This window comes from Rhinatrema bivittatum, chromosome 2 (assembly GCF_901001135.1).
Source record: "Rhinatrema bivittatum chromosome 2, aRhiBiv1.1, whole genome shotgun sequence".
Classification (NCBI taxonomy): domain Eukaryota; kingdom Metazoa; phylum Chordata; class Amphibia; order Gymnophiona; family Rhinatrematidae; genus Rhinatrema; species Rhinatrema bivittatum.
The window spans coordinates 221,907,981-221,931,077 of record NC_042616.1 but is presented as its reverse complement, the minus strand read 5'-3'; the positions used below and the strand labels follow the sequence as shown (position 1 = coordinate 221,931,077).

Here is a 23,097-nt window from a genome sequence, read left to right as displayed (position 1 = left end):
GTAGAGAAGTTGAACGTGGGAAAGGTATTCCCAGTAACTCCACTGCCGGCTCTGCAAAGGATCAGCCCACCTTCACTTTAGGAACGGACGACAAGACCAAAGAGTGGCTGAACAGTGGCTTAAGTCTAACCCCGACAGTATGCAAAGTACTATTTAGGCTCTTATATGTTTAGTTCTTTATCTGCTTATCCAAATGAATGAGTGCGAAATCACTCAATTAATACGAATGGAATTATGTTCAAATTTAGCTCTTCTAAGCCTGTCTAGATTTAGTAGATCTGCTGACCCTCCTTATAAAGCGGATTTCAAATGCAGGTAATGTTATCTTAGGATGTCATAGTCAAGTAGCCATGTTTCAAATGCAGACAGGAGGTCAGGGGCAGCGGTTTTACAGAACAGAGGGCCCATTATACTTCATGATTTTTATACAAGTCAGTTAATGAATTAAAAGTTACCTATTTTGAAGGAGAACAAAAAAAAAAAAAAGAAAAAGTGATGAACTAAATGCGTATTAAAAAAGAAAGATTTTTTTTTTAATCACGTGAGGGAAAAAAAACCTGACACCACGATATTAAAATATTCAATTTTCATATTGCGCAGCATAGGTTAGAAACCAGTGCTACCTGTTAAATTAGTCCTGTGGTAGGCTGCTGGCACCCTGCCCTCGCATGTACAGTAGCCAGCAGCACTCTGAGTGCAAGGAGCGGCAATGCTTTGTGTGTCACTAGCACAGGCCCTGCTGGTAGTCACACACTGGAGCTGCTGGGATCCACATTTCCCTTTTCTGGAAACTGTACATTACTCGCTGGCAATCAAACCAGGCTTTTCTCACATTATTTCCTATCTAGATTACTCATAGAAAGAGATATCTCAGCTGGGCTTCCAGCCTACTTGTACCTTATCACCCTCCCCTCCCCCCACACAATCATAATAAAAGAAAGCCAGCTAAATTCAGCAACATATTTGACTGAAATAAAAACAAAGCCAAACTGCTAAGAACACTGGAGTCCAGTGCAATCTTATGAGCTAGCACTGCAGCTGAAGTATATCATTAGAATATGTTTAACTACTTTTAATATATCAGTTTTGGGGGTTTTTTTTTGTTTTTTTGTCTGCGTCAACAGAAACTACTGTACAATGTGTTATTGTTTGGTGAAATACAAGCAGATCTGCCAGCGAGCCTGCCACGCACAGGCTACTCCCCTTACTGTTATCATAGTGTTCCCTTAATTTGTTTTATGTGAAATTAAAAACTCGTTCATCCGGTTAGAGTCGAGTGCCGGCAGTTTAAAGAGGAAGACTGTTTATTTAAAATAAAGCACGAGGAAATATAAAAAGCTTGGGAAAGCAACAGGAAGAAACCCAGCCATGAAGCCTCAAAGCAGACTGCTAAGCTTAAATATCCACTTTGGGCCTGATCGTCAAAGCCCGGTTTTATACACGTAAATGGCTGTTCTAAAAGTGACTCAGGCTCTATGTACGCACATAACTCAATTTTGCACTTACTTTTCCTTAATCTGGCTGGAACCAGGTGTTCCAGGTGTTCTACTTCAACCCTCCCCCTTTCCCAGGCCCTCTCAGAGCTCTAGACAGGCCTGGACCAGTTCAAATTTGGAGGCCCCTAGCCATAATAAAAAAACAAACCAATGACAACACAAAAAAAATTAACAAGTGTTTAAGTTTGAGGCCCAGGCTACAATGGGCCTTCTGGTCCTCTCTCAATTGGCCCTGCCCCTTCTTCATTCTGCCTCTCCTCATTCTCAGCCTCCTTCTCCAGTCACTGCTCTCCCTTGCCCCTTCCGGGGTCCGGGGGGGGGGGGGGGGGGGGGGGGGGGGTGTTCAGGGTTACTCAGAGCCTTGAATTCTGACAGAACAGCTATTATTAGGAAAGTGCAGCAGATACAACAGTAAGGGCGGGACAGTGTGATGTGGGAGACAGCTTTTGGAGAGGGACAGAATGTGATAGCTTGACAGGTTAGGGGAGGCGGAAAGAGGAAAGTATGCTGGCATTTGGCAGGTAAGGAGGAAGGAAAGAATACAGGAGGTTTGGGGGGGGGGGAGGGGGGGGGGCGGGACGGGACGTGGAGGATGGCAAAGGTAGCCAGGCTGCACCAGTGCCAGTGAGAGGTAGCAGCAGCAGGGCACTATTCTGATGGCGAGTGACCATTTCTGCGGTAGAAGGCAGATTTTGCAGCAGTTGCTGTGACTGTGGAACCAGGGTCCTTCCCTGTCATTCATGCACCACACACTGTTGATTCCTGCCTCCCCAGAGACAGCATACATAGTATTGACTGAGTCTGCCTATTACCAGAGTGCATTTGGAGAAGAATAGGGAAGGAATGGAGAGCTTTTACTGCGCTGGTGGTGCAGGCCATCGCACGTTGCTTTCCTGATGGAGTAAACCAGTGGTTCTTAACCCTGTAATTGCTCCTAACCAGTCTGATTTTCAGGATAGCCATGATGACTAAGCAGGAAATAGATTTGCATACATTGGAAACTCAGATGTCCATTTAGACGGACAGCATAATAGTTATCCATCTAAATGGCTTACCTGGCTCTATTCAGCCTTTATCCAGCTAAATTCTAGCTGGCTAATAAGATAGGAGGCTAGAATTTAGCCCGATAAGTTAGGGGCCCATCCAGGGGCACAACTGTCAGGAATTGAGTTAGCTGGCTAAGTCTGATCGAGTCAAAGAGCTGTCCTAAAGTTAGCTGGCTAGAGTTAGCCAGAAACTAAATAAGATAGCCGGCTATATTCAATAGTGTGGCTGCACTGTTGAATATGCTTCTAAAGATAGCCAGATAAGTTTATCCGGCTAACTTTGCTATCCGGATGATGTCTGAATATAGGTTTCACAGTATTTGAAAACCTAGCTCATGCATATTCATCATGCGTATTCTGAAAAACCAGCCTGGTTGGGTGTGTCCCTCAGGAACCGCCAGTGTTGATCACTCAGGCCTGCTGCTACCCTCCTGCACAATACTGACATGTTAACTCTGTTTTGTCCTATGCAGGCAGACAGAAAATATTTTTTAAAAACTTCTTATGCAGAATTAGGGAGACATAATAAAAGTGTGTTACTGAAGTGTTCGCAAGAGTCAAGAGTGTGATAGGTTGTCAGACAATAACGTGTTAGAAAGTTCACGATGCAAAGGTGCATTTCTCTATATGCCAATGAAGGAATGCGGTGCTGGGAAGAGCCAGTGTCAGCTGTTTGCAAGAGGAAGAGGGGCCAGAGAAGGCACTGGCTCCTTCCCCGTGGTCTGTTGGAGAGGCAAGGGGGCTGGCAAAGTGAAGCAGTGGGGTCTGTTAGACTCAGCTGAGTTCCAAGTCTTCTGCATGCTGGCATCAGCTATTTTTTTTTTGCAGGAGGTGGGTTGGAGAAGACAGCAAACTCCTATTCCGAGGTCTGCAGGAAAGGCAAGGGAGCCAGCAAAGTGAGGCTGTGGGTTTGTCAGTATCAGTGGCATCCTGGGATTTCCACACATCTCTGTAACAAGAGCACCTGCTGACAGCACATGTAGAACCCAAGATGACAGCTGAAATAGCAATGGGAGGCAGCACGGACACAGCTAATAATCCATCCACACTGCTCAGGGTATATCCAAGTTGCCAGTCATGGAGGTTTGATCATTTGTAGGATATCACTTTTTACCCAAGTCAGTTTTTGTCATCCACCTCATTTGTTTTCTACTATCTTGAGTAGGATGAGCAAACTTAATTCAACACTTGTTCGGTCCCCCATACTCCATGTCTTACTACCAACCTTTGTGATCATCTAAACAGCTGCCAAAATTAGTGAGGCCAGTGTCTAAAAATCTGTGAGGCTGTGGTCCAAACATTTGGCTGTGCAGGTCCCCATGGTCTCGCTGAGTGGTACCCCGCTGCCACCAACCTGCCAGTTTTGACCCAGTTAATTTCTGGCAAGAGTTTTCCTGCTGGTTCCAACTCAGCTATCCTGTGGCTTGCAGTGTTGCCAGGTCTTGCTTTTTTTTTTTTTTTTTTTATTCTGCTTTCCTCTTATCGCCTTTCTGGATGGTATCCAGCTACCAAGTTGATAGTATGGATCAGATTTGGTTTCTGGGGAACTGTAGCCCACTGGTTTTAGAGTCTACCCAGTGACCTGTGGAGCTATGCTTCCTTTATCTGCATCTTCTTTTCTCGTCACCTCTGCCCTTGAAGGAATGACAAGTGGGTTGTTTGCAATAACGCAACCTCCTAACCTTGTTCCTGCTACAGTCTTCAATACCTTTCCCAAACAGGCTTGCATTCTGTCAGAGTTTTGGTTTCCACTATCTCTGCTGGCAAGTTATTCCAGCCATCTACCACCCTCCTAGTAAAGAAATATTTTCTGTTTATTCTGAGCCTGCATTTCCCAATGCCCCCCAGAGGTAGATCTAGCCAGTCTAATTTTCTAGATAACCATAATAAATATTCATGAAACAATTTCAGTACACACTAGGTAATTCTACCTCATGCATATTTATTATGGATATCCTGAAAATCAGCCTACTTAGGTGTTGCGGGTGTGGTGGTGGACCCTTGGGCCGGCCTAGTGGAGAGAGATGGTAGAAGAGGAAGAGCACGCTGCGGTGAAGAGGTAGGCCGGGAGGCAGTGCAAAGCAAAACGTAGAGCTGGAGTTTTCGCCCTGGAAGCCCGAGGACCCCCCCGGGAGGAGCCCGTGAGGTCCCGAGCCGCTGGGACTTAGGTGACTGAGACAGAGGAAGGTAGATGAGACTGACCAGGGTCGAGGCAGGCGGCAAACGTGGAGAGTCAGAGACAGGCTGGAGTCAGGAACCAGAGAAACAAGCGGAAGACCCGGAGCTGGAACAGAAGTTGAAGATCCGGAACCGAAGCTGAAGATCCGAGACTGGAACCAAGGAAACCAGGAACAGGAACCAACAGGGTCAGAGCGCTGCAACAAGCACCAAGCAGGAACCTCGTTGCAAGGCAATTTGCTTCAGTCAGACGCCGGGTTTAAACATCTACCGGCGTATGACGTCACTCCAAGGGGTGGCCCGCGGTCTGGCGGGAAAAGCTCTTTAAAATTCCCCCTCCTTGTGTGCGCGCCTAGGAGGGAAGGGGCCAAGTTCCGAGGCTCGGCGGCGTCTCCCTTATGGAGACGCCACCGCGAAGCAGACCGAGCAGGCCCGATCAGCCGCGACCCTCGCGGGGAAGGGAGCCCGACCCCCGGACCCCACAGACGGAGCCCCGGCGGCGCAGGTAAGGGCTCGGTCGCAAGACTCGCGACCGAGACCGCAACATTAGGTGTGCCTCCAAGACAAGGATAGAAATCACTCCTCTGAACTTTTCTCCCTCCAAGTGAATATCATGATTCCTTGTCTGTGAAATTCCATTTCTATGGAAAATTTCACCTGCCTGTAATTATCTAAAGACTTTCAATTATAATGTTTCTATCATATGTAAGGATTTCACAAAAGTGTTTCTTACTAGTGACCTAGATGTTTCTACAGATACTTATGCTTGAGGTCAGGTAGTAGTAGAAGTATGTGTTGGTATTTCAGACATTCCCCAATAGATGGTGTCTTGGGTCATAAGATTAGAGTCTATATAACCAGTGCCCCTAGGAGAATCCACATATTTAGCTTGTGGCTGCATAATTGACAAACTGCCTTACAATCAACATTCCTGAATGAAGATGCCCCACCCTTTAATTCAATCATTTGAAGAAAGCAACAGAGTGCCTGCCTTCAATCTCAGCTATTTCTCTGCTCCTGCTCCAGCTACTCCTCCTGTAAACAGCATGCAGGGGAATAGGAGGCTAACCCAGCCTCTCCTCCTCCTCCTCCTCTTGTACCCCCTCCCCTTCTCCTTTACTGAAGGAAACAGAAGGGGATGGGTGAAGTTGGAGTGGACAGAGAAAGCAGTCAGGATGTTTGATCTCTCAAAGATCTCTTAAATCAAACCAAAGATGATTTTGATAAAATGCCTGGATGGAGTGATGAGGTCAACCATACACCAGCTCCAAAGATCTGGATGTGTTTTCTGGAAGTATGCAACTGCTAGTGTCTCACAGCTGGCAGAGAGGGTATTCATTTTAATTCATAGATACCTTGATGACTAGCACTACTGCTGATGAGTTTCAAGCTTGTGTTAGACACAAAAAGGAACTGAATTATTTGCCAAATATATACAAACACAATTTTATGTGAAATTAACAGCATGACAAACTGCTGATGCTGAAGTTACTTTTAGCAATATATATGTTTATATATGCCAAAAGGCAACAATGACTTTCTCAAGAAAATATAAAAGGATGATTACACAATTTCACTTCATAACAAAAGTGACATTTCACAGTTAAAAGCTTGTAATTTATATGTCTTAACTTGATAAACTGTTGATTTTTGTACTTGGTACATTTTTTATTTTTATATAGTTTAAATATTGTTTATAAAACAAGTGAATAATTTTTAAAAAACTGACTTTTTTTGCATAGACCGAGGTGTGCATCTTTATGCAAAATTATGCTAATCTGCCATATTATTAGCATAGAATTTGCTAACACTTGCCTCAGAATCTTGAAAAATCTGCTGCAGGAAACCGCGGACTCTATATAACAGAGATGCCTTGTGGGTCTTTCACTCTTTCCTTTCTCTCTTTCTAACTCTCCCCAGGGAAGATGGCCGGGGCTCTTAGGCCTTCAAAAGAGGGAGCATAGTCTGAATTTAGAAGGACAAACCCATTTGAATATGGACCTCTAAAAGTCTTAGGGATCGGTATCTAAACGTTTCAGTTCGGTCAAAGATAAGCAGGCTGCAGCAGTAAGAACTCATTCCAGAGCTGTGGGAAGGGTCGGATTATCTGGCCTAAAGGGAAGGTTGCCTTGATGGGTGGAAGTCCAGATCTACACAAGGCGGCTGCATCAGCACTGGGGAAGCTGGATCGGTTGCAGGAGGGTTGGGGCTTGATGGGGTGGAGGAGCTGGAGGGATGAAATCTCCTGTGCTAACCAGCCCTTACACTTCAGATCAGTTAGCACAGGCAAATTTGAGAAATAGATAACATGTATGCAACTACCCTGTACCCACTACTGAGGCAATTTTGTTTCACCATGTACATGCTGAAGTCCATATTCAAAAGCATTTAGCCGGATAATTCAGAAGTTATCTGGTTACATGAAGATTTGGACATTTATCCGGTTAAATTCTAGCTGACTAATAAGTTAGCCAGCTGAAATTTAGTTGGCTAAGATCCTGATTTACTAAGGCTTTTTTTCCCATTCTATGTCTATGAGAAAAATGCTTAGTAAATGAAGTTAGAGCATTCCGGAGGCATAACTGGGAGGAGTTGAGTTAGCTGGATAGGTTATCTGATATTCAGAGTAGCCAGATAACCTAGCTGGCTATGTTTGGTCAGGTCAAAGATTTGCCCTAATGTTAGCCAGCTAACTTTAAGGTAACTGCTGCTGCACTACTGAATATACCTCCAGAGTTAGCTGGATAAATACATCTGGCTAAGGGCCTGATTCATCAAGGTATTTTCGCATAGACACAGAATGGGAGAAAAGCCTTAAAGATGAATTTTAAAAGCCCTGCGTGTGCCAAAACTGGGAGATATGCGCACAAGCCGGACTGGCATGCCACGCGGATTTTAAAAGGCATCCCGCATACGTGTTTACTTGCCTCTACATGCACCAACACATTTTCCCGAGAAAGGGGCGGTGTATGGGCCATGGGCCTTCCTGGATTTCACAATTAAGCTAGCGCATGACATACTTAAAGTGCCCAAGCGAGCTTCCAGGCTCCCTTTATTGAGTAACTTTACTTCTGCTATGGATGTTGTGTAAGTGGGAAAACAAAAAGGATGTAAAGAGCTAAGCAGAGTTTTAAAGATCGGGGTTAACAGGTTAAAAGGGAGGCTATTAAACGGGGGTTTGTGAGTCCTATCCCTTGCCTGAGTGAAATGGGAACAAAACTGGGGAAAACTGGTAATTGCATTGGCGCGGGTGGAAGTGGCATTTGTGCTCATAGGCGCTCCCCTACTTAAAATTGCATGCACATGTGCGCATGGTCAGCCTATTTTGTATCATTCGTGCATATACGTGTATATGTTATAAAATGGCCACGGTCCTGGGTGCGAGCCGGCAAATGCCTGCACATGGCATGTTTAAGAGTTACCATCTTAGTGAATCAAGGCAGCAAGTTTGCTAGCTGGACAGTGACAGAATAAGGATCTTGCTAAAATTAAGTGCACAACCTGTTAAGTGGCATTTTAGTGTGCAGGTAAAATATTTTTTAATGAGTACATGCAAAAATATTTAGTGTGACTTTTAGTGCATAATCTCCTCAGCAAATCCTACCAGATTAAGATGAATACATTTTGGAATTATGGTAGCCAAAAGTTTTACCTCTTGAATAAGTACAGATAGGAGTCTATATGACCCTGGTAGCTGTGAGTCTCTCTCTGCTTTACTTAGCAAAATTTTTAAAGATGAGCCGGTGTACAACAGTAAACTCCCCATCTCCAGAGTGTCACTGTACATATTGAGCAGGGAGACTATTTAGTATCCTCTAGTAACCTAAAGAACTCTGGACCAAAGCTGTCTCTTCCTGGGGTTTCTGATAATTGTAACCAACATATTTTCCATTCATTTAATTTTACCATTGAGTCTAGTTAAGTCATCTGGGGACACAGCCGGCACTTCTATTTACAAAATAAATATAAAATGATGACTTCAATCATGTTTTGCTTACCATATAATTCTTGATAATATTCCTGGAATACTCTAATAATCTCATCGTTTGTTTTTTTTTAAAACATCCTTTCCTTCTCTTCTGTTTCTTTCTCTGGCTACTAGTCTGGCAGACATCTTACCTGGTCTATTACCATACAGATGAAGTCTTAAGATGCGCCTGCTTTGTATTGTCCTGTAATAGGTTATCTAGCGTTACCTCAGGGGTTTCATGTGCTCTTTTGCTCTGATGAGTTTTGAATTATTTTCTTTTGGCCTGTAATAAATGTCCATGTGCATTCAACCATTTCATCTCCTCTTCTTTTTACCTTCTTGCACAGACAGGAAATTAGATCTCCTCTTAACACAGGTTTAGCTGCATTCTAGAATAGTTATGGATTTTCCTCTCTGTGCACTTTGCCATTGATTTCATAATTTTTCCATTCCGACTTCAGAAATTGTTCAAAATATGTATCCTTATATAACTGTATAGGGAATTTCCAAGATACAGATGTGCATAACTCTGTATTGGGTTTTAATGAAAAGGTTATGCCTGCACGATTTGAGATACAAGGTGTATTAATAAAAGCCCCTCTTGTCCTCTGATACATATGCTCTGAAATAAGAAACAGTCAGGTATGGATACAGACCCCAATCCAAGTGAATTGGAAAGAGAGATACAATCCATTATTCCTGGATTGGAAATTCTCCATATCTCTACTCAATGTAAACTATCCATTAACATATGGGCTTCTGTTGTAATGAACTATGATGCCCTTCAGAGTTGGTCTTTTATCCATCTTTGGATCATGGACAAAATTGAATTGCACTGAATATCTATGTATTCCTTCTTTGCAGGAATTATTTCAAAGATAGCAATGATAAATTCTAAATGGTTACTAATAGGAGTAGATTTTAATTTTGTCCATGATCCAAAGATGGATAAAAGACCAACTCTGAAGGGCATCATAGTTCATTACAACAGAAGCCCATATATTAATGGATAGTTTAAATTGAGTAGATATATGGAGAATTTCCAATCCAGGAATAATGGATTGTATCTCTCTTTCCAATCCACTTGGATTGGGGTCTGTATCCATACAAGAGGGGCTTTTATTGATACACCTTGTAGTCAATATTTAAAGCCATTTAGCTGGAAAACTCAGAGGTTATCTGGCTAAATGGAGAGTTTTCAATATCCCCCCTTGCTTGTCTGGTCAAACATTAGCTAGAGTTAGCCAAATAAGTTATTTGGCTATCTCTGGACATGCCTAACAGCAGGTCTGAAGTTATTCAAATGACTATAGCTGGTTAAGTGCCAAGCAATAATTTATTTAAAAAAAAAAAAAAAAGGGTCACGGGCCTAGTGACCCTATCACTGTGCCACTGTTATGGTTTTGAGGTGTTTGGGTGGATTCTTAGGTACTGTGGCAGATGACCACGCCCATGGGGAGAAGCCCCATGGGAAGCCACAGTACTGGGCTAGACTCAGGATGCATAAACACTGAATTGTCTTTTATTAAACAGCAGATGTAGGCCACCAGAGGTGGCAATAGTGAGCAGGTTCCAGGGTAGCAGTCCAGGGACCCTCGGCAGAGGGACCCTTCTCACCAGGATGATATAGGGAGGTTCTGATGTCGGGTTCCCAGCAGGGCAAAGCTGTAGATGAGATAGACTGACAGTTATATTACTCACTAGATGGTAGCTGTAATGTAGTAGGTTCCCACCAGGCAGAAGTAGTTGGTTCCAGGCACCAAGGCAGGGAGAGCAGGCCCTCGAGGAGTGAGTACCTGATTCCAGTAAGGCACCTGAAAGAAGATGAAGGGCCCCCAAGGATCGGTACCCAGGTTAGTAGTTACCCCGAAGGGCAAGGAGAGAGCTTCCAGTGGCAGCACGGAAGCGGCAGAGCAGCATAGACCGGACGAATCCAATCATTGCTAACTCATTTAGCTAGCAAAAGAAGGAAACCTAAATACCCGGATGATGACGACGTCACTCAAGGGGGATGCCCCCGAGGTTCACGCCATAGCTGGAATAAAGTTGAGGGTAGCGCGCGCGCACCCTAGTAGGTCCTTGGGAGGAACATGGCTGGAGGCAATGCCATAGCCATTCCGGGGATGCTGGAGAGGGCGGCAAACAGACGCGGCGGTAGCCATCTTCCCAAGGTAAGCGGGAAGAGCCGAGAACAAGGTGAGGCATATGGGGCGAAGCTGTCTAAGACCGACGGACACAACAGTACCCCCCTTCAAAGGGCGCCCTCGCTTCCTACCTGGGATAGGTTTGTGAGGATGTAATCTGTGGAATTGTTGAAGCATCTCTTTATCCATGATATTTGCTTGAGATTCCCAAGAGTTATTTTCTGGTCCATAACCTTCCCATGACAGGAGGTATTCCGATGTTCTGCCTCTTCTCCTGACCTCAAGGACAGGGTCTACCTTGTATTCGATGTCTTCTTCTGCATCAATAGGTGAAGGCTCAAATGTCTTAGATGAAAACTCACTAAGAATTAATGGTTTCAATAGTGAGACATGGAACGCATTATGAATCTTCAATGCTGGTGGTAGTTTGAGACTGTAGGTGAGAGTGCCAAGTCGTTGAAGAATGGGGAATGGTCCGACGAAGGGAGGAGCAAAGTGGGCTGAAGGTAGCTGGAGTCTTAGGTGTTTAGTGGACAACCAGACTTTGGCACCAGGCTGAAATTCTGGAGCCTTGACATGATGAATATCATAGCTTTTCTTTGCTCTTTGTCCTGCTTTGTGAAGCATCTCTTGAGTTTTAGTCCAAAGTTGTTGAATGTCTTCGGCAGTAGATTGAGCTGCCAGGAACATCACTGAAAGTGGAAATGGTAAAGGTGGTGCTGGTAGTCATCCATAGACCACTTCAAATGGTGTTGATCCAGAGGATGTTGCTGGATGAAAGTTCATGGTGAATTCAGCCTAGGGCAACAGTTCAGCCCAATCATTCTGACGTGCGCCAACATAGGCCCGAATGAACTGTTTGAGGGTCCTATTCATTCTCTCTGTTTGCCCATTTGACTGAGGATGGTATGCAGAGGTGAAGTCGAGAGAGATATCAAACTTCTTACATAATGCCTTCCAAAAGTTGGCTGTGAATTGAGTTCCTCTGTCCAAGACGATGTGCTTAGGCATCCCAAGTAGGCAAAAGATGTGAGCTTTAAAAGGTCTTGCTAGTTCTATAGCTGAAGGCAAGCCAGGGAGTGCCACGAAGTGAGTCATCTTTGAGAAATGATCCACTGTTACGTAGATGGTGGTGTTTCCTCCTGAAAGTGGTAAGTCCACCACAAAGTATGTGGCAATGTGAGTCCAGGGCTTGTCTGGCACTGGTTGGAGAAGGCCCCAAGAACGTCCAGGTGGCAGTTTCTGTCTAGCACAATTGGTACAGGAAGCGACGCAGGAGAATATGTCTTCCTTCATGGTGAGCCACCAGTAGTAGCTCTTTAATTTTGCTAGGGTTCTGCATTGACCAGGTTGTCCAGTCAGTTTGGAGTCGTGAGCCCAAACTAGTAGCTTTTTCCTTTGGTTCTTGGGTACAATAGTCTAACCTGCAGATACAGGGTGAGTAGCTGACAAGATAACTTTCTTTGGGTCAATGATATGTTGAGGTTCCTCTGGTACGTTTTCGGAGAGGAATGAGCAAGATAGGGCATCTGCTCTGACATTCTTATCTCCAGGGCGGTATTTCAGCACAAAGTCAAACCTGTTAAAGAACAGGGACCATCTCGCCTGCCTATGGTTTAGGCGTTGAGCATGGCGGAGGTATTCCAGATTCTTGTGATCTGAAAAGACTGATCTGATGTTGTGCACCCTCAGGCCAGGGTCACCACTCTTTGAATGCCATCTTTATTGCCAGTAATTCTTTATCTCCTATGCTGTAATTCTTCTCCGCTGGCAAGAAGTGATGGGAGAAAAAAGAGCATGGGTGTAGAACCTTGGAATCACTGGACTGGCTTAATACAGCCCCTTCGCTCACGTCAGAGGCATCGACCTCTACGATGAAGGACCAATTCGGATCCGGATGTCGGAGGCATGGCTTGCTAGAAAAGGTGTCTTTCAATTTCTGGAATGCTGTTATTGCTTCCGTCGACCAATTGGCGACGTTGACACCTTTCTTGGTCATCGCTGTCAATGGGACAGTTAATGAAGAGTAGTTCTTGATGAAGGTTCTGTATAATTCGTAAATCCCAGAAAACGTCTGAGAGCTTTGAGACCTGAAGGTTGAGTCCATTTCTGAATGCTCCCCAGCTTCTGTGGGTCCATCTGAAAGCCTTGATTGGAAAAAATGTACCCTAAGAAAGGCACTGATTCCTTGTGGAACTCGCATTTTGACAGCTTAGCGTATAAACGATTCTCACAGAGTCTTTGCAACACCCTTTTGACATCTTCTAGATGAGTGTTCATGTCTTGGGAAAAGATCAGGATGTCATCCAAGTACACAACAACATATTTATAGAGTAGATCACGCAGGATGTCATTCATTAAATTTTGGAAGACAGCCAGTGCGTTACACAGGCTGAAGGGCATCACTAAATTCTCAAAGTGACCATCTGGAGTATTGAAGGCTGTCTTCCATTCATCACCAGAGCAAATGCGAACTAGGTTGTAGGCTCCCTTGAGATCAAGCTTGGAGAATATCTTGGCGCCTTGTAGTCTGTCAACTAGCTCTGAGATGAGTGGTAAGGGATAGTGGTCTTTCACAGTGATCTCGTTTAGACCTCTGTAGTCAATGCATGAACGCAATGTTCCATCCTTCTTCCCCACAAAGATGAAGCCTGAGCTGGCAGGAGACTTGGAGGGTCGAATGAAACCTTTCTGGAGATTCTCCTGTATATCTTCAGACATAGCCTTGTTCTCTGCCACGGAGAGAGGGTAGACTCTTCTTTTGGGTGGTTCAGTCTTAGGCTTCAAATTGATGGCACAGTTGTAGGCTCTGTGTGGAAGAAGTATGTCTGCAGCTTCTTTGGAAAACACATCTTGAAAAGATGCATACTGAGGCGGCAACCCGGGCATCAATGGGGTAGTTGGCATGCAGGGTATAGGAGAGACCTCCATCAGACATTTACCCCAGTACTCTGGACCCCAATGTGAAAGCTCCAGAGTAGCCCAATTGAATTGAGGCATATGCTGCTGCAGCCATGGTAACCCCAGTACTATAGGGTGCATGGCCTTCTCTAATACAAAGAAGAAGATAGTCTCTGAGTGAAGAGCACTGGTCCATAAACTCACTGGTTCGGTGAGCTGAGTTACTTCGCCCGGTAAAGGCTCCCCATGGATTGAAGATAGGAGTAATGGAGTCGTCATGGTAGTAGTGGAAATCCACAAGTGCTCCACTAATCGTTTCAAAATGAAGTTGCCTCCTGCCCCTGTATCCATTAGGCCAAGAGTCTGGTATTCTAAAGGTCCGCAGATTAAGGATACAGGAAGAGAGAGTGGAGGAAAGGGTGCAGTTAGACCTAAGAAGAGTCCTCCAGCAGGACTTAGGTCTGCCAGTTTCCCGGACATATAGGGCATGTTTGTACAGCATGGCCAGCTTGGCCACAATACATGCATAATCCCAACCTCTTCCGTGTTCTTCTCTCCTTTGATGTCAGGTGGCTGCGGCCTAGTTGCATTGGTTCTTCCTCACCAAAAACTGGACCCGAGGGAACAGGCTTGGGAGTAGACTTAACTAGAGTCTCACCCTGAAGGACTCTCTTAGGGGGCTTGGCTTCTTGAACCTTGTCACAGAGCCGGCGATCAATCCTGGTAGCCAGCTTTACCAGTTCAACCAAGATCTCAGGCATCTCACGAGCTGCCAGCTCGTCTTTCAAATGAGAATTCAGTCCTTCAAAGAAAAGGGTCTTTAGGCATTTAGGGTCCCAATGTAATTCAGACGCCAATGTCTTGAACTCAATAGTGAAGTCAGATAAAGGTTTATTACCTTGCTTCAAGTGAACCAACGAAGATCCGGCTAGATCATGTAGGATAGGGTCATCGCGGTACCACAGCGAAGAGACCCAAGCCAGCATCCTTCCGTCCAGATAAGACAAGATGTAGGTGATCTTGGCATATGCTGTGGGGAAATGATTAGGTTGGAGAGAAAAGTGCATGCAACATTGGTTGATAAACCCTCGACATCTCCACACTTCCCCTGAGAAGCGAGTTGGAGCAGATCGAGGTACAATTGTCTTGACCGTCACTTCAGGTGGTGTAACTTCTTTACCTGTGGTGGTAGATGAATTCATCTGTGCGTGCAGCTGATTGAATGCAGCAGTCAAACTTTCCAGTGTGTCCTGTTCAGGGATTCACTGGGCAAGGCCTGGAATGGCCTGCAATGCGGTGAGCTGAGCCAAATCCATGGAGTTAGAAAACTGTTATGGGTTTTGAGGTGTTTGGGTGGATTCTTGGGTACTGTGCCAGATGACCATGCCCACAGGGAGGAGCCCCATGGGGAGCCGCAGTACTGGCCTAGACTCAGGACACACAAACACTGAACTGTCTTTTATTAAACAGCAGATGTAGGCTACCAGAGGTGGCAACTGTGAGCAGGTTCCAGGGTAGCAGTCCAGGGACCCTTCTCACCAAGATGATTATAGGGAGGTTCCGATGTCGGGTTTCCAGCACGGCAAAGCTGTAGATGAGATAGACCGAAAGTTATATTACTCACTAGGTGGTAGCTGTAATGTGGTAGGTTCCCACCAGGCAGAAGTAGTTGGTTCCAGGCACCGAGGCAGGGAGAACAGGCCCTCGAGGAGCGAGTACCTGATCCCAGTAAGGCACCTGAAAGAAGAGGAAGGGCCCCCGAGGAGCGGGTACCCAGGTTAGAAGTTACCCCAAAGGGCAAGGAGAGAGCTTCCAGCGGCAGCACGGAAGCGGCAGAGCAGCATAGACTGGACGAATCCAATCGTTGCTAACTTGTTTAGCTAGCAAAAGAAGGAAACCTATATACCCGGTTGATGATGATGTCACTCGAGGGGGACGCCCCCGAGGTTCACGCCATAGCTGGAATAAAGTTGAGGGTAGCGCACGCGCACCCTAGTAGGTCCTTGGGAGGTCCTTGCTGTTTTTATGAAACTTTGTATATATTGATACTCTATATATATTTGTAAATTTTGCTCATAAGTTTTGTTTGATTAGTTCCCGCCTTTATCTCCCCTCCTCATTTGTTCATATGTTAATTTGTTATATCTGTTCGATGTAAATCGCCATCCCAGGCGCCTGTTTCAGTTACACTGTAAACCAATGTGATATCCCTGATGAACGTCGGTATATAAAAATTTTTAAATAAATAAATAAATAAACAAACATGGTGGGAGGCAACGCCATAGCCATTCCAAGGACGCCGGAGAGGGCAGTAAACAGATGCCGCGGTAGCCATCTTCCCAAGGTAAGCGGGAGGAGCCGAGAACAAGGTGAGGCATATGGGGCGAAGCCGTCTAAGGCTGACGGATGCAACAGCCACCCACCCCATCTCCAAATATTGGGCTGAGCCTGCAGTCCTCCAAAACTCTCCAACTGATAAAAAAAACAGTTAATTTTAAGGGCAAGTGACAACCTCCCCCTCCCACTGTCTGCTCCCCAGTCATGGCAAATTTACACCAAAATGTGGCCTCTGCGGCTACCCTCAAAGCCCCCAACCCTAACCCTTGCACCCTTTCTGTACCTTAAATTAGTAATATCTTCAGCCCAGTGCTTCTACCATTGCTGGAGGAGCTGCGCTAGAAGCAAGGGCAGAGAATACCAGGGCTTGCCTTAATCAATGCACATTTCCACCAAATCCTGGTGTGGATTCTCCAAAAGTGGGGAGGATAGGCCTCCAAGTCCCAAGGCCTTCACCAAGTCTCTTTTCTATGGGTGTATGCTCAAAACTGAGTCTGTAGTTTCCAGGGCCAAGAAACAGGCTGGGCACATATGTGATATTCAAAACATTAAAATTTTACTGTTTAGCTTGTTCAATGGAAATTAATTGGCACCAGGTACATTTACTTTTTGCTTCATCCATAATAAAAAAATAAATCAAATCCTGAATGCCCTGTGTGTGATCCCTTGATCTTTTCCCAGTGTCCCTGTTGCGATCACGGCTACTCTACGCCCTCACTCCACCCTCTCTACACCTCTGTGGCGACTCCCTCTGGGTCTGATGGATGGCTTGCTGCCACGGCATCTCCATGCCACCTCTCTCCGGCGTTCCCAGACCGGCTCGACGCTGCGGATCCGCCATGTTCCTGATGACGTAGGATGCGCACGTGCATGCTCCGATGTATGTACCAGCAAGCGCGCGAACCTCAGGGGCGTCCCCTGAGATGACATCATCCGCTTCCAGTATAAAAGGTCTCAAACTTTCGCTAACAGATTGAGTTAGCAAGGATAAGAATACAGACTCGCTACGAATTCATCCAAGCTACTCTGCCTCCTCGGACTTACCAGGGGTACCCTCCCCTCAGGGGCCTTGCTCTCTTTTCTCTATTTCAGATTGCAGATAGGAACCGGTACTCGCTCCTCGAGGGCCCATGTTCCTGGACACTCTGAAGATTTCTCTTCTGCCTGGAAGCTATTGCAGATACAGACATTTGTGAGTTACCATCGCTCTTCTCAGAGCTTTCCCTGGAACCAGGTACTCGCTCCTCTAGGGCCTAACTCTTTCCAGCTACTGTGCCTCCTTAAGACCTTATGTGAGATTTGTCATCTAGTTCTGGCTATGAATACAGCATACCCTGTCTACTCACTATTTATAGTCTTTCTACAGCTCAGCCACCCTGGGATCGCTGTTCCAGTATCTGAGGGACTTCAGCCCTGCCGGGCGTAGCAGCTCACTACTGCCACCTCTGGTGGTTCTACTAACCTGTCCAATAAAAGAACTATCTGTGTGTCTCCGTACTCAAGCCTAGCCTCTGGTCCCTCTCAAGATATTTATTTATTTATTTATTTATAATTTTTTTTTTTTTTTTTATATACCGCCGCTCATCAAAGATATCACGTCGGTGTACAATGAACAGGAACTTACGCCGGAGCGTTATACATTTAACAGGATTAAATAAGCATTATACATTTAACAAAAGTAAGAATATATATATTTGAACATAAAACAAGTAGAATCTTTTAAAACAGAACTATCATTTAGGCTTAACTGAGCTGAGTTAAACAGAGCTGGAAAGTAAAGGGATTTTAGGAAATTAGGTATGAGGTTAGGGACAGGTTAGGAGGAGATGGAGTTATAATTAGGAGTGATAAGAGAGGGGAGAAAGCGCTTCAGGTGCAATTAAGAGCAAAAGTATGGAATGGTATTTACAGTAAGGACATAAAAAAAGGGGAAATTAGAGATAGTGTAGAGAAAGGGGGTGTTGGGTAGATAAGGCAGGGCATAAAAAGGGGAAGAAAGACATATATATTTCAGGTATAGGCATGTGTAAATAACCATGTCTTGAGTTTTTGCTTGAAAGTTTTGGGAGATGGCTCAAGGCGCAGTTCAGTGGGCAAGGTATTCCATAACAATGGGCCAGCAAAGGAAAGCGCTCGTGCTTTGGTGGAGGCATGGTTATATATTTTGGGTGAGGGGGTCTGTAATGTGGCGAGGGGGTCTGTAATGTGGCGAGGGTCTGTAATGTGGCGAGATATCCTCCTGGGGGCGCAGTCATCTGCCATCGGCCCAAGGATCCACCTATTTACATTTCTCTACAGCTGAGTGCCCTCTCTAACACTCTGCTGATACAGATTGCTAACTCTGCAGTCTATATCCTAACTCTGCCTACGGAGCATAACAAGATTGTTAACTCCTCCCTCTACAGGAGCAGATCATAACAGATTGCCAACTCCCTAGGAGAACCATAACAAGTTTGCTAAACTCCTCCTTCAACGGCAGTATCCAGCAGCCAGTTCATAACAGATTGCTAACTCCTTCCATCTTGAGGAGTAAAGCCTAACAGATTGCTAACTCCCATCTGCTTGCTCCTCCCATCAGCATAGCAAATCATAACAGTCCCCTATCTTCCTTTGGATGGAATGTAGGTTGCCTGGTTTGAACTTAAAAGGATCTTCCTATCACTCTAGGGTCTCCTTGCATAATACACAGGGTTCCACTGCTTGATCCTTCTTTCTCTAAAACTCTTTCCTGTTTTCCTGGCTGAAACACCAGTTTGGGGTCAAAGATTCCTCCTTTCTCCTCCCAGTTTTGGATTCCAGTTAGGTATAGCCCCTTTCTTCATAGTACTCTTGGATGGCAAATCAATCTTTTCAGTCTGAAGAATCCAAAAATACTATAAAACAAGGAAAAATCCTTCCTCTCCATTCCTCTCTCTCAGGCAGGAAGGGTAGACAAGGAAACTTCCTCCCAACAATAATCTACACGTACTCGAAATATAAAAAGCACTAAGAACACCGTTCACTGGCTGTTGGATATGGTCCAGCATAACTGATCTCTTTTTCTTCCTACACTTTTCAGCCAAGAGGTTGAACCAATACTGACAGGGAATGATAAAAACATACCTCTTCCTTCAAACTGTAAAACAAAATGCCAGTGTGAATCTAGGGGTAACCTGCTAATATGCAGGCAGGAAACTATCACTGCAGCAACCTCCAGTGAGGGTGCTGGGGCAAGATGGTATATTCCTCTGCAAAATTATAAAAAGTATAAAAAATATGTTGTAAGATACGAAAAAAAAGGACTGATGATTAAACAATACGGGACATGTGCAACAATTTAGTTTTTAGTTGCCTGTTAAGCTAATTGTTGTGCAATGAGCGTGTCATATGAAGGTCCTATACAATTTGTTCTTATACTTTGTTCTTACATGTTATTATGTCGTGGCTTCAGTGAGGAGTGAAAGTATTTAACATTATTTAATTAGGTGGAAGGTTTTTTCTCTTTTGTATTTATGTACTCTCTACCTTTGGAGTGTTGATTGGCTAAATTCCTCTGCCCTCCACTGCTAGATCCTACCCATTAAGCAAAATTCTCTTGCACTTTTCTCAGTGGGCCTCCTCACCAGATTGTGAGAGAATTTCCACCTTGAGTGTATCTATGTTTCCTTCCTCCTCTCATAAGAACATAAGAAGATGCCATACTGGGTCAGAGCAATGGTCCATTAAGCCCAGCATCCTGTCTCCAACAGTAGCCACTCCAAGTCACAAGTACCTGGCAAGTACCCAAACATTAAATAGATCCCATACTACTAATGCTGGCAGCAAGCAGTGGCTATTCCCTATTGATTAATAGCAGTTTATGGACTTCTCCTCTAGGAACTTATCCAAACTTTTTTTTAAACCCAGCTACACTAACTTCCTTAACCACATCCTCTGGCAAGAATTCTAGAGCTGAGTTGTGCATTGAAGGCCTGATTTTAAGAAACCCCTGTGCGCAAAAAACAGGGGTTACGCATTTGGCCAGTCCTTGCGCGCACTGCGTGCATCTTCAAAAGGGTCCGGCCATGACATAAGCCCTGTTACGTGCCGAACTGCTGGGCCCAGTTAAAGGGGCGGTCCAAGGGGCGGGAAGGGGCTTGGAGGCGACCGGTACAGTGGCCATTTGCCGCTGTACCAGGGAAAGGCATCCAGGCGCTCCGAAATAGGAGCGGCCTCGGAGGAAACGGAGGCAGGCTGCGCGGCTCGGCGTGCGCAGGCTGCCGATTTTGCACAGCCTTGCGCGCGCCGACCCTGGATTTTAAAAGATATGCGCAGCGACGTGCGTATCTATTAAAATCCGGCGTACTCTTGTTTGCGCCGGTCGCGCGAACAAAAGTATGCGCGGGCGTACTTTTTAGAAATCTGCCCCTTAAATTTTTAGGTGTCCCGACTCCACGTGTGGCGAGTTTTTTCACTTTATTGTACACTATTGAATATGGAGATATGTGACATTATAAACTATGGGGCAGATTTTAAAAGATGTGCGCATAGTTCCGGGCTCGCGCATATGGAAGCGCCAACTTTATTACATGCGCACACCGGTGCGTGCTCGATATAAACTCTGGAGGCCGCACACACATGTCCCGCCCCTCAGCCCGCCCCTTTCTCAGGGCCCCGAACTTGTGCGCGTATCGCCACTTATGCGCGTGGTTGGGCCTTTTTGAAAATGCGCGCAGTGCGCGTGTGGCTGATTTAAAATTCAGCTGTATATGTGGATGCCTCCTACCTAAAAATTTAAATATTTAGGCATTCAGTCCTAATTCTTTTGGATAATCATTTGGAAATTGTTCCTTGTGATTCCCTCCCGACGCAGCCCCTGCAGTGAAACACGGCCTTGTTGGGAGACTGTACCGTTATATACTTCTTTGAAGCTGTCCACATAAAACTGTTGTCTTGGGAAATCTTTTGAAGTATTGTCACTTTATTGCATGTGGAACAGCACTAGTGATTGGTTTCACACCTTTTTTGCTATAATCAATGCATATCTACATCTTAAAGTAAGCCCTTAGCTGCTTTACATACCCTCTTTGTTTTTGCTTACCTTTATTTCTGTGCATTCAATTGGATCAAGAAGGCAACCACATTACTTTATCCACTGGATACTTTAACAGATAAAGAAAGCACAGATATGGATAGAGAGATCTCCTGTTAGGAAGTGAGGGATGCCCAGCCCTAATGGCATTGAGGCAAGAGTCCAGGGGAGAATGGATTACCTCTGGGTTAGTACAGAACCTCAGCAAATGAGCAGGGTCATAGACTGACAACTTGCTCCTTCCTCTGAGGCTTTGAAGTAATACGGGATTAACATCTCTGTACAAATCTGCCTATAAACTCAAAAGCCACTTGCTTGGTCATTTAGATATAGGTTGAATACTAAAAGAGAGTGATTTTATAATAGGCTGCATCAATTTGCTGGCTGTTACACGCCTAAGTTACATCGATTTTCAAAGCAAATTTACGAACGGATCCGACCAGATATTTTCTCTTTTTTGTTTTGTTTTTTTTTTCGTTTTGTTTGTTGTTTATTTTTGTTTTAAATTAAATGAAACAAAATCAGAAACAAAACGAAAACAATTTTGATGCACGTCCCCCTAGGAGACTTTGCTTTTCACTATCAAAAAACTCTTTATTAAGACACTTCTCTGTCATCCGAGCGGGAATAGAAAATGCTTGTAAATACCTGAACATCGGACTCCTTGGGCGATCAGCCCCCACATGAAGTTGGCACAGTATTCACACCAGTGTGGACCTCGGAATGTGTGGACCTGCAGCACAAGCACAAAGGTTTGGAGGTCAGGAGGCGGCAGATGGCCTGACAGATGGAGCAAGCAACAAAGGTCACAGCAGGAATGAGACAACAAAAACAGGCTTTAAACAACTCGAAGTACAGATTCCTTTTTCTTGACTTTGACATAGCCTAAGCTCTGGGTTGCATGAACACATGTGTATCTGCAAAATTCTATTCCCACCCCCTCCCTCCCTGCCTTCTGCAGAAAGCCCGTAGTAATACAAACACAACAAGCAATTAAAGGGACATAACCGACTGCAGGATGTATCATTCTGCTATAAATGTAGTGGAATGATGAGCCGCAGCCAGAAAAGGGGAAGTGCATTTTCGCCCGCCATGGCACATTCCATCTATCGCCCCCCCCCCCCCCATAGCGCCCCTGCAAAAGTTGTAGTTATTTCCGGTGATCCTGACGACGATAATGTGTTAAACATTATCGCCTGCAGCGCAACCGGGCCCCACATTTTTTAAACCCCGCCCAAACCCCTCCCTTTCCCTTATTTAAATGTTACCGTCGCGATGCGGTCATGATCGCGTGCGTTAATCACACACATTAAGGCCCTAACACATGCGACAACGGCCCATCGAGTTTTGAAAAATGACCCTGTAAATTTGTTACAATAAGAAAAACAGGGGCCAATGTAAATAAGCCCTGTGTTGACTGTGTTGAAATTCAGCACACGGTTTCTTAACGCAAGCACAAAAACTGTAATTCCCAATGCAGTAAGCAAACGGTGCACTGGGAGTTGAAAATGTGCGCAAACACAAAAATATGCAAACAAGTTAAAATGTGTGCTCAGCACAGGATGATCATACATTTTAACTTGGGGGCTGGGGAGTCGGGGGTGGAGGGAGTCTCAGACATGATCTGTGCTTGTTTTGCATGCATAAAATATGATTTATGTGCACAAAATGCTTGCAGCACAAAACACCCCCCCCCCATTTTTTGGGTACTTAAATCATATTTATGTGCAAAAACACATTTTGTGTGCACCAAGCGTGTTTTCTGCGCATAAATCCCAACTACAGGTCCTGGCACCTGAACTTTTGCTTCTGCCCATAGACTAACATTCGAGCCAGAAAGTTTACGCCACCTCTGACCAAGAGAAAATTTTTCAGCAATCAGCACTAAGGAAACAAGAATTAAGCCAGTGCATCTCTCTGCACTGGGGGGGTAGTAGCTATTGCTAACGTCTTCATTAGTATTGGATTTCCTTTA

The 23,097-nt window shown here is 45.0% G+C and overlaps 1 protein-coding gene across 1 annotated transcript in view; it reads right to left on the bottom strand.

Moving 5' to 3' along the window:
- The window catches only part of CHN2 (chimerin 2), a 480,978-nt gene that overhangs the window by 44,773 nt on the left and 413,108 nt on the right, over window positions 1-23,097 (bottom strand). The window contains exon 8 of the mRNA XM_029589197.1: window positions 21,771-21,855. Coding sequence (XP_029445057.1) covers window positions 21,771-21,855 — 85 coding nt within the window. The remainder of the gene's footprint in view (window positions 1-21,770; window positions 21,856-23,097) is intronic.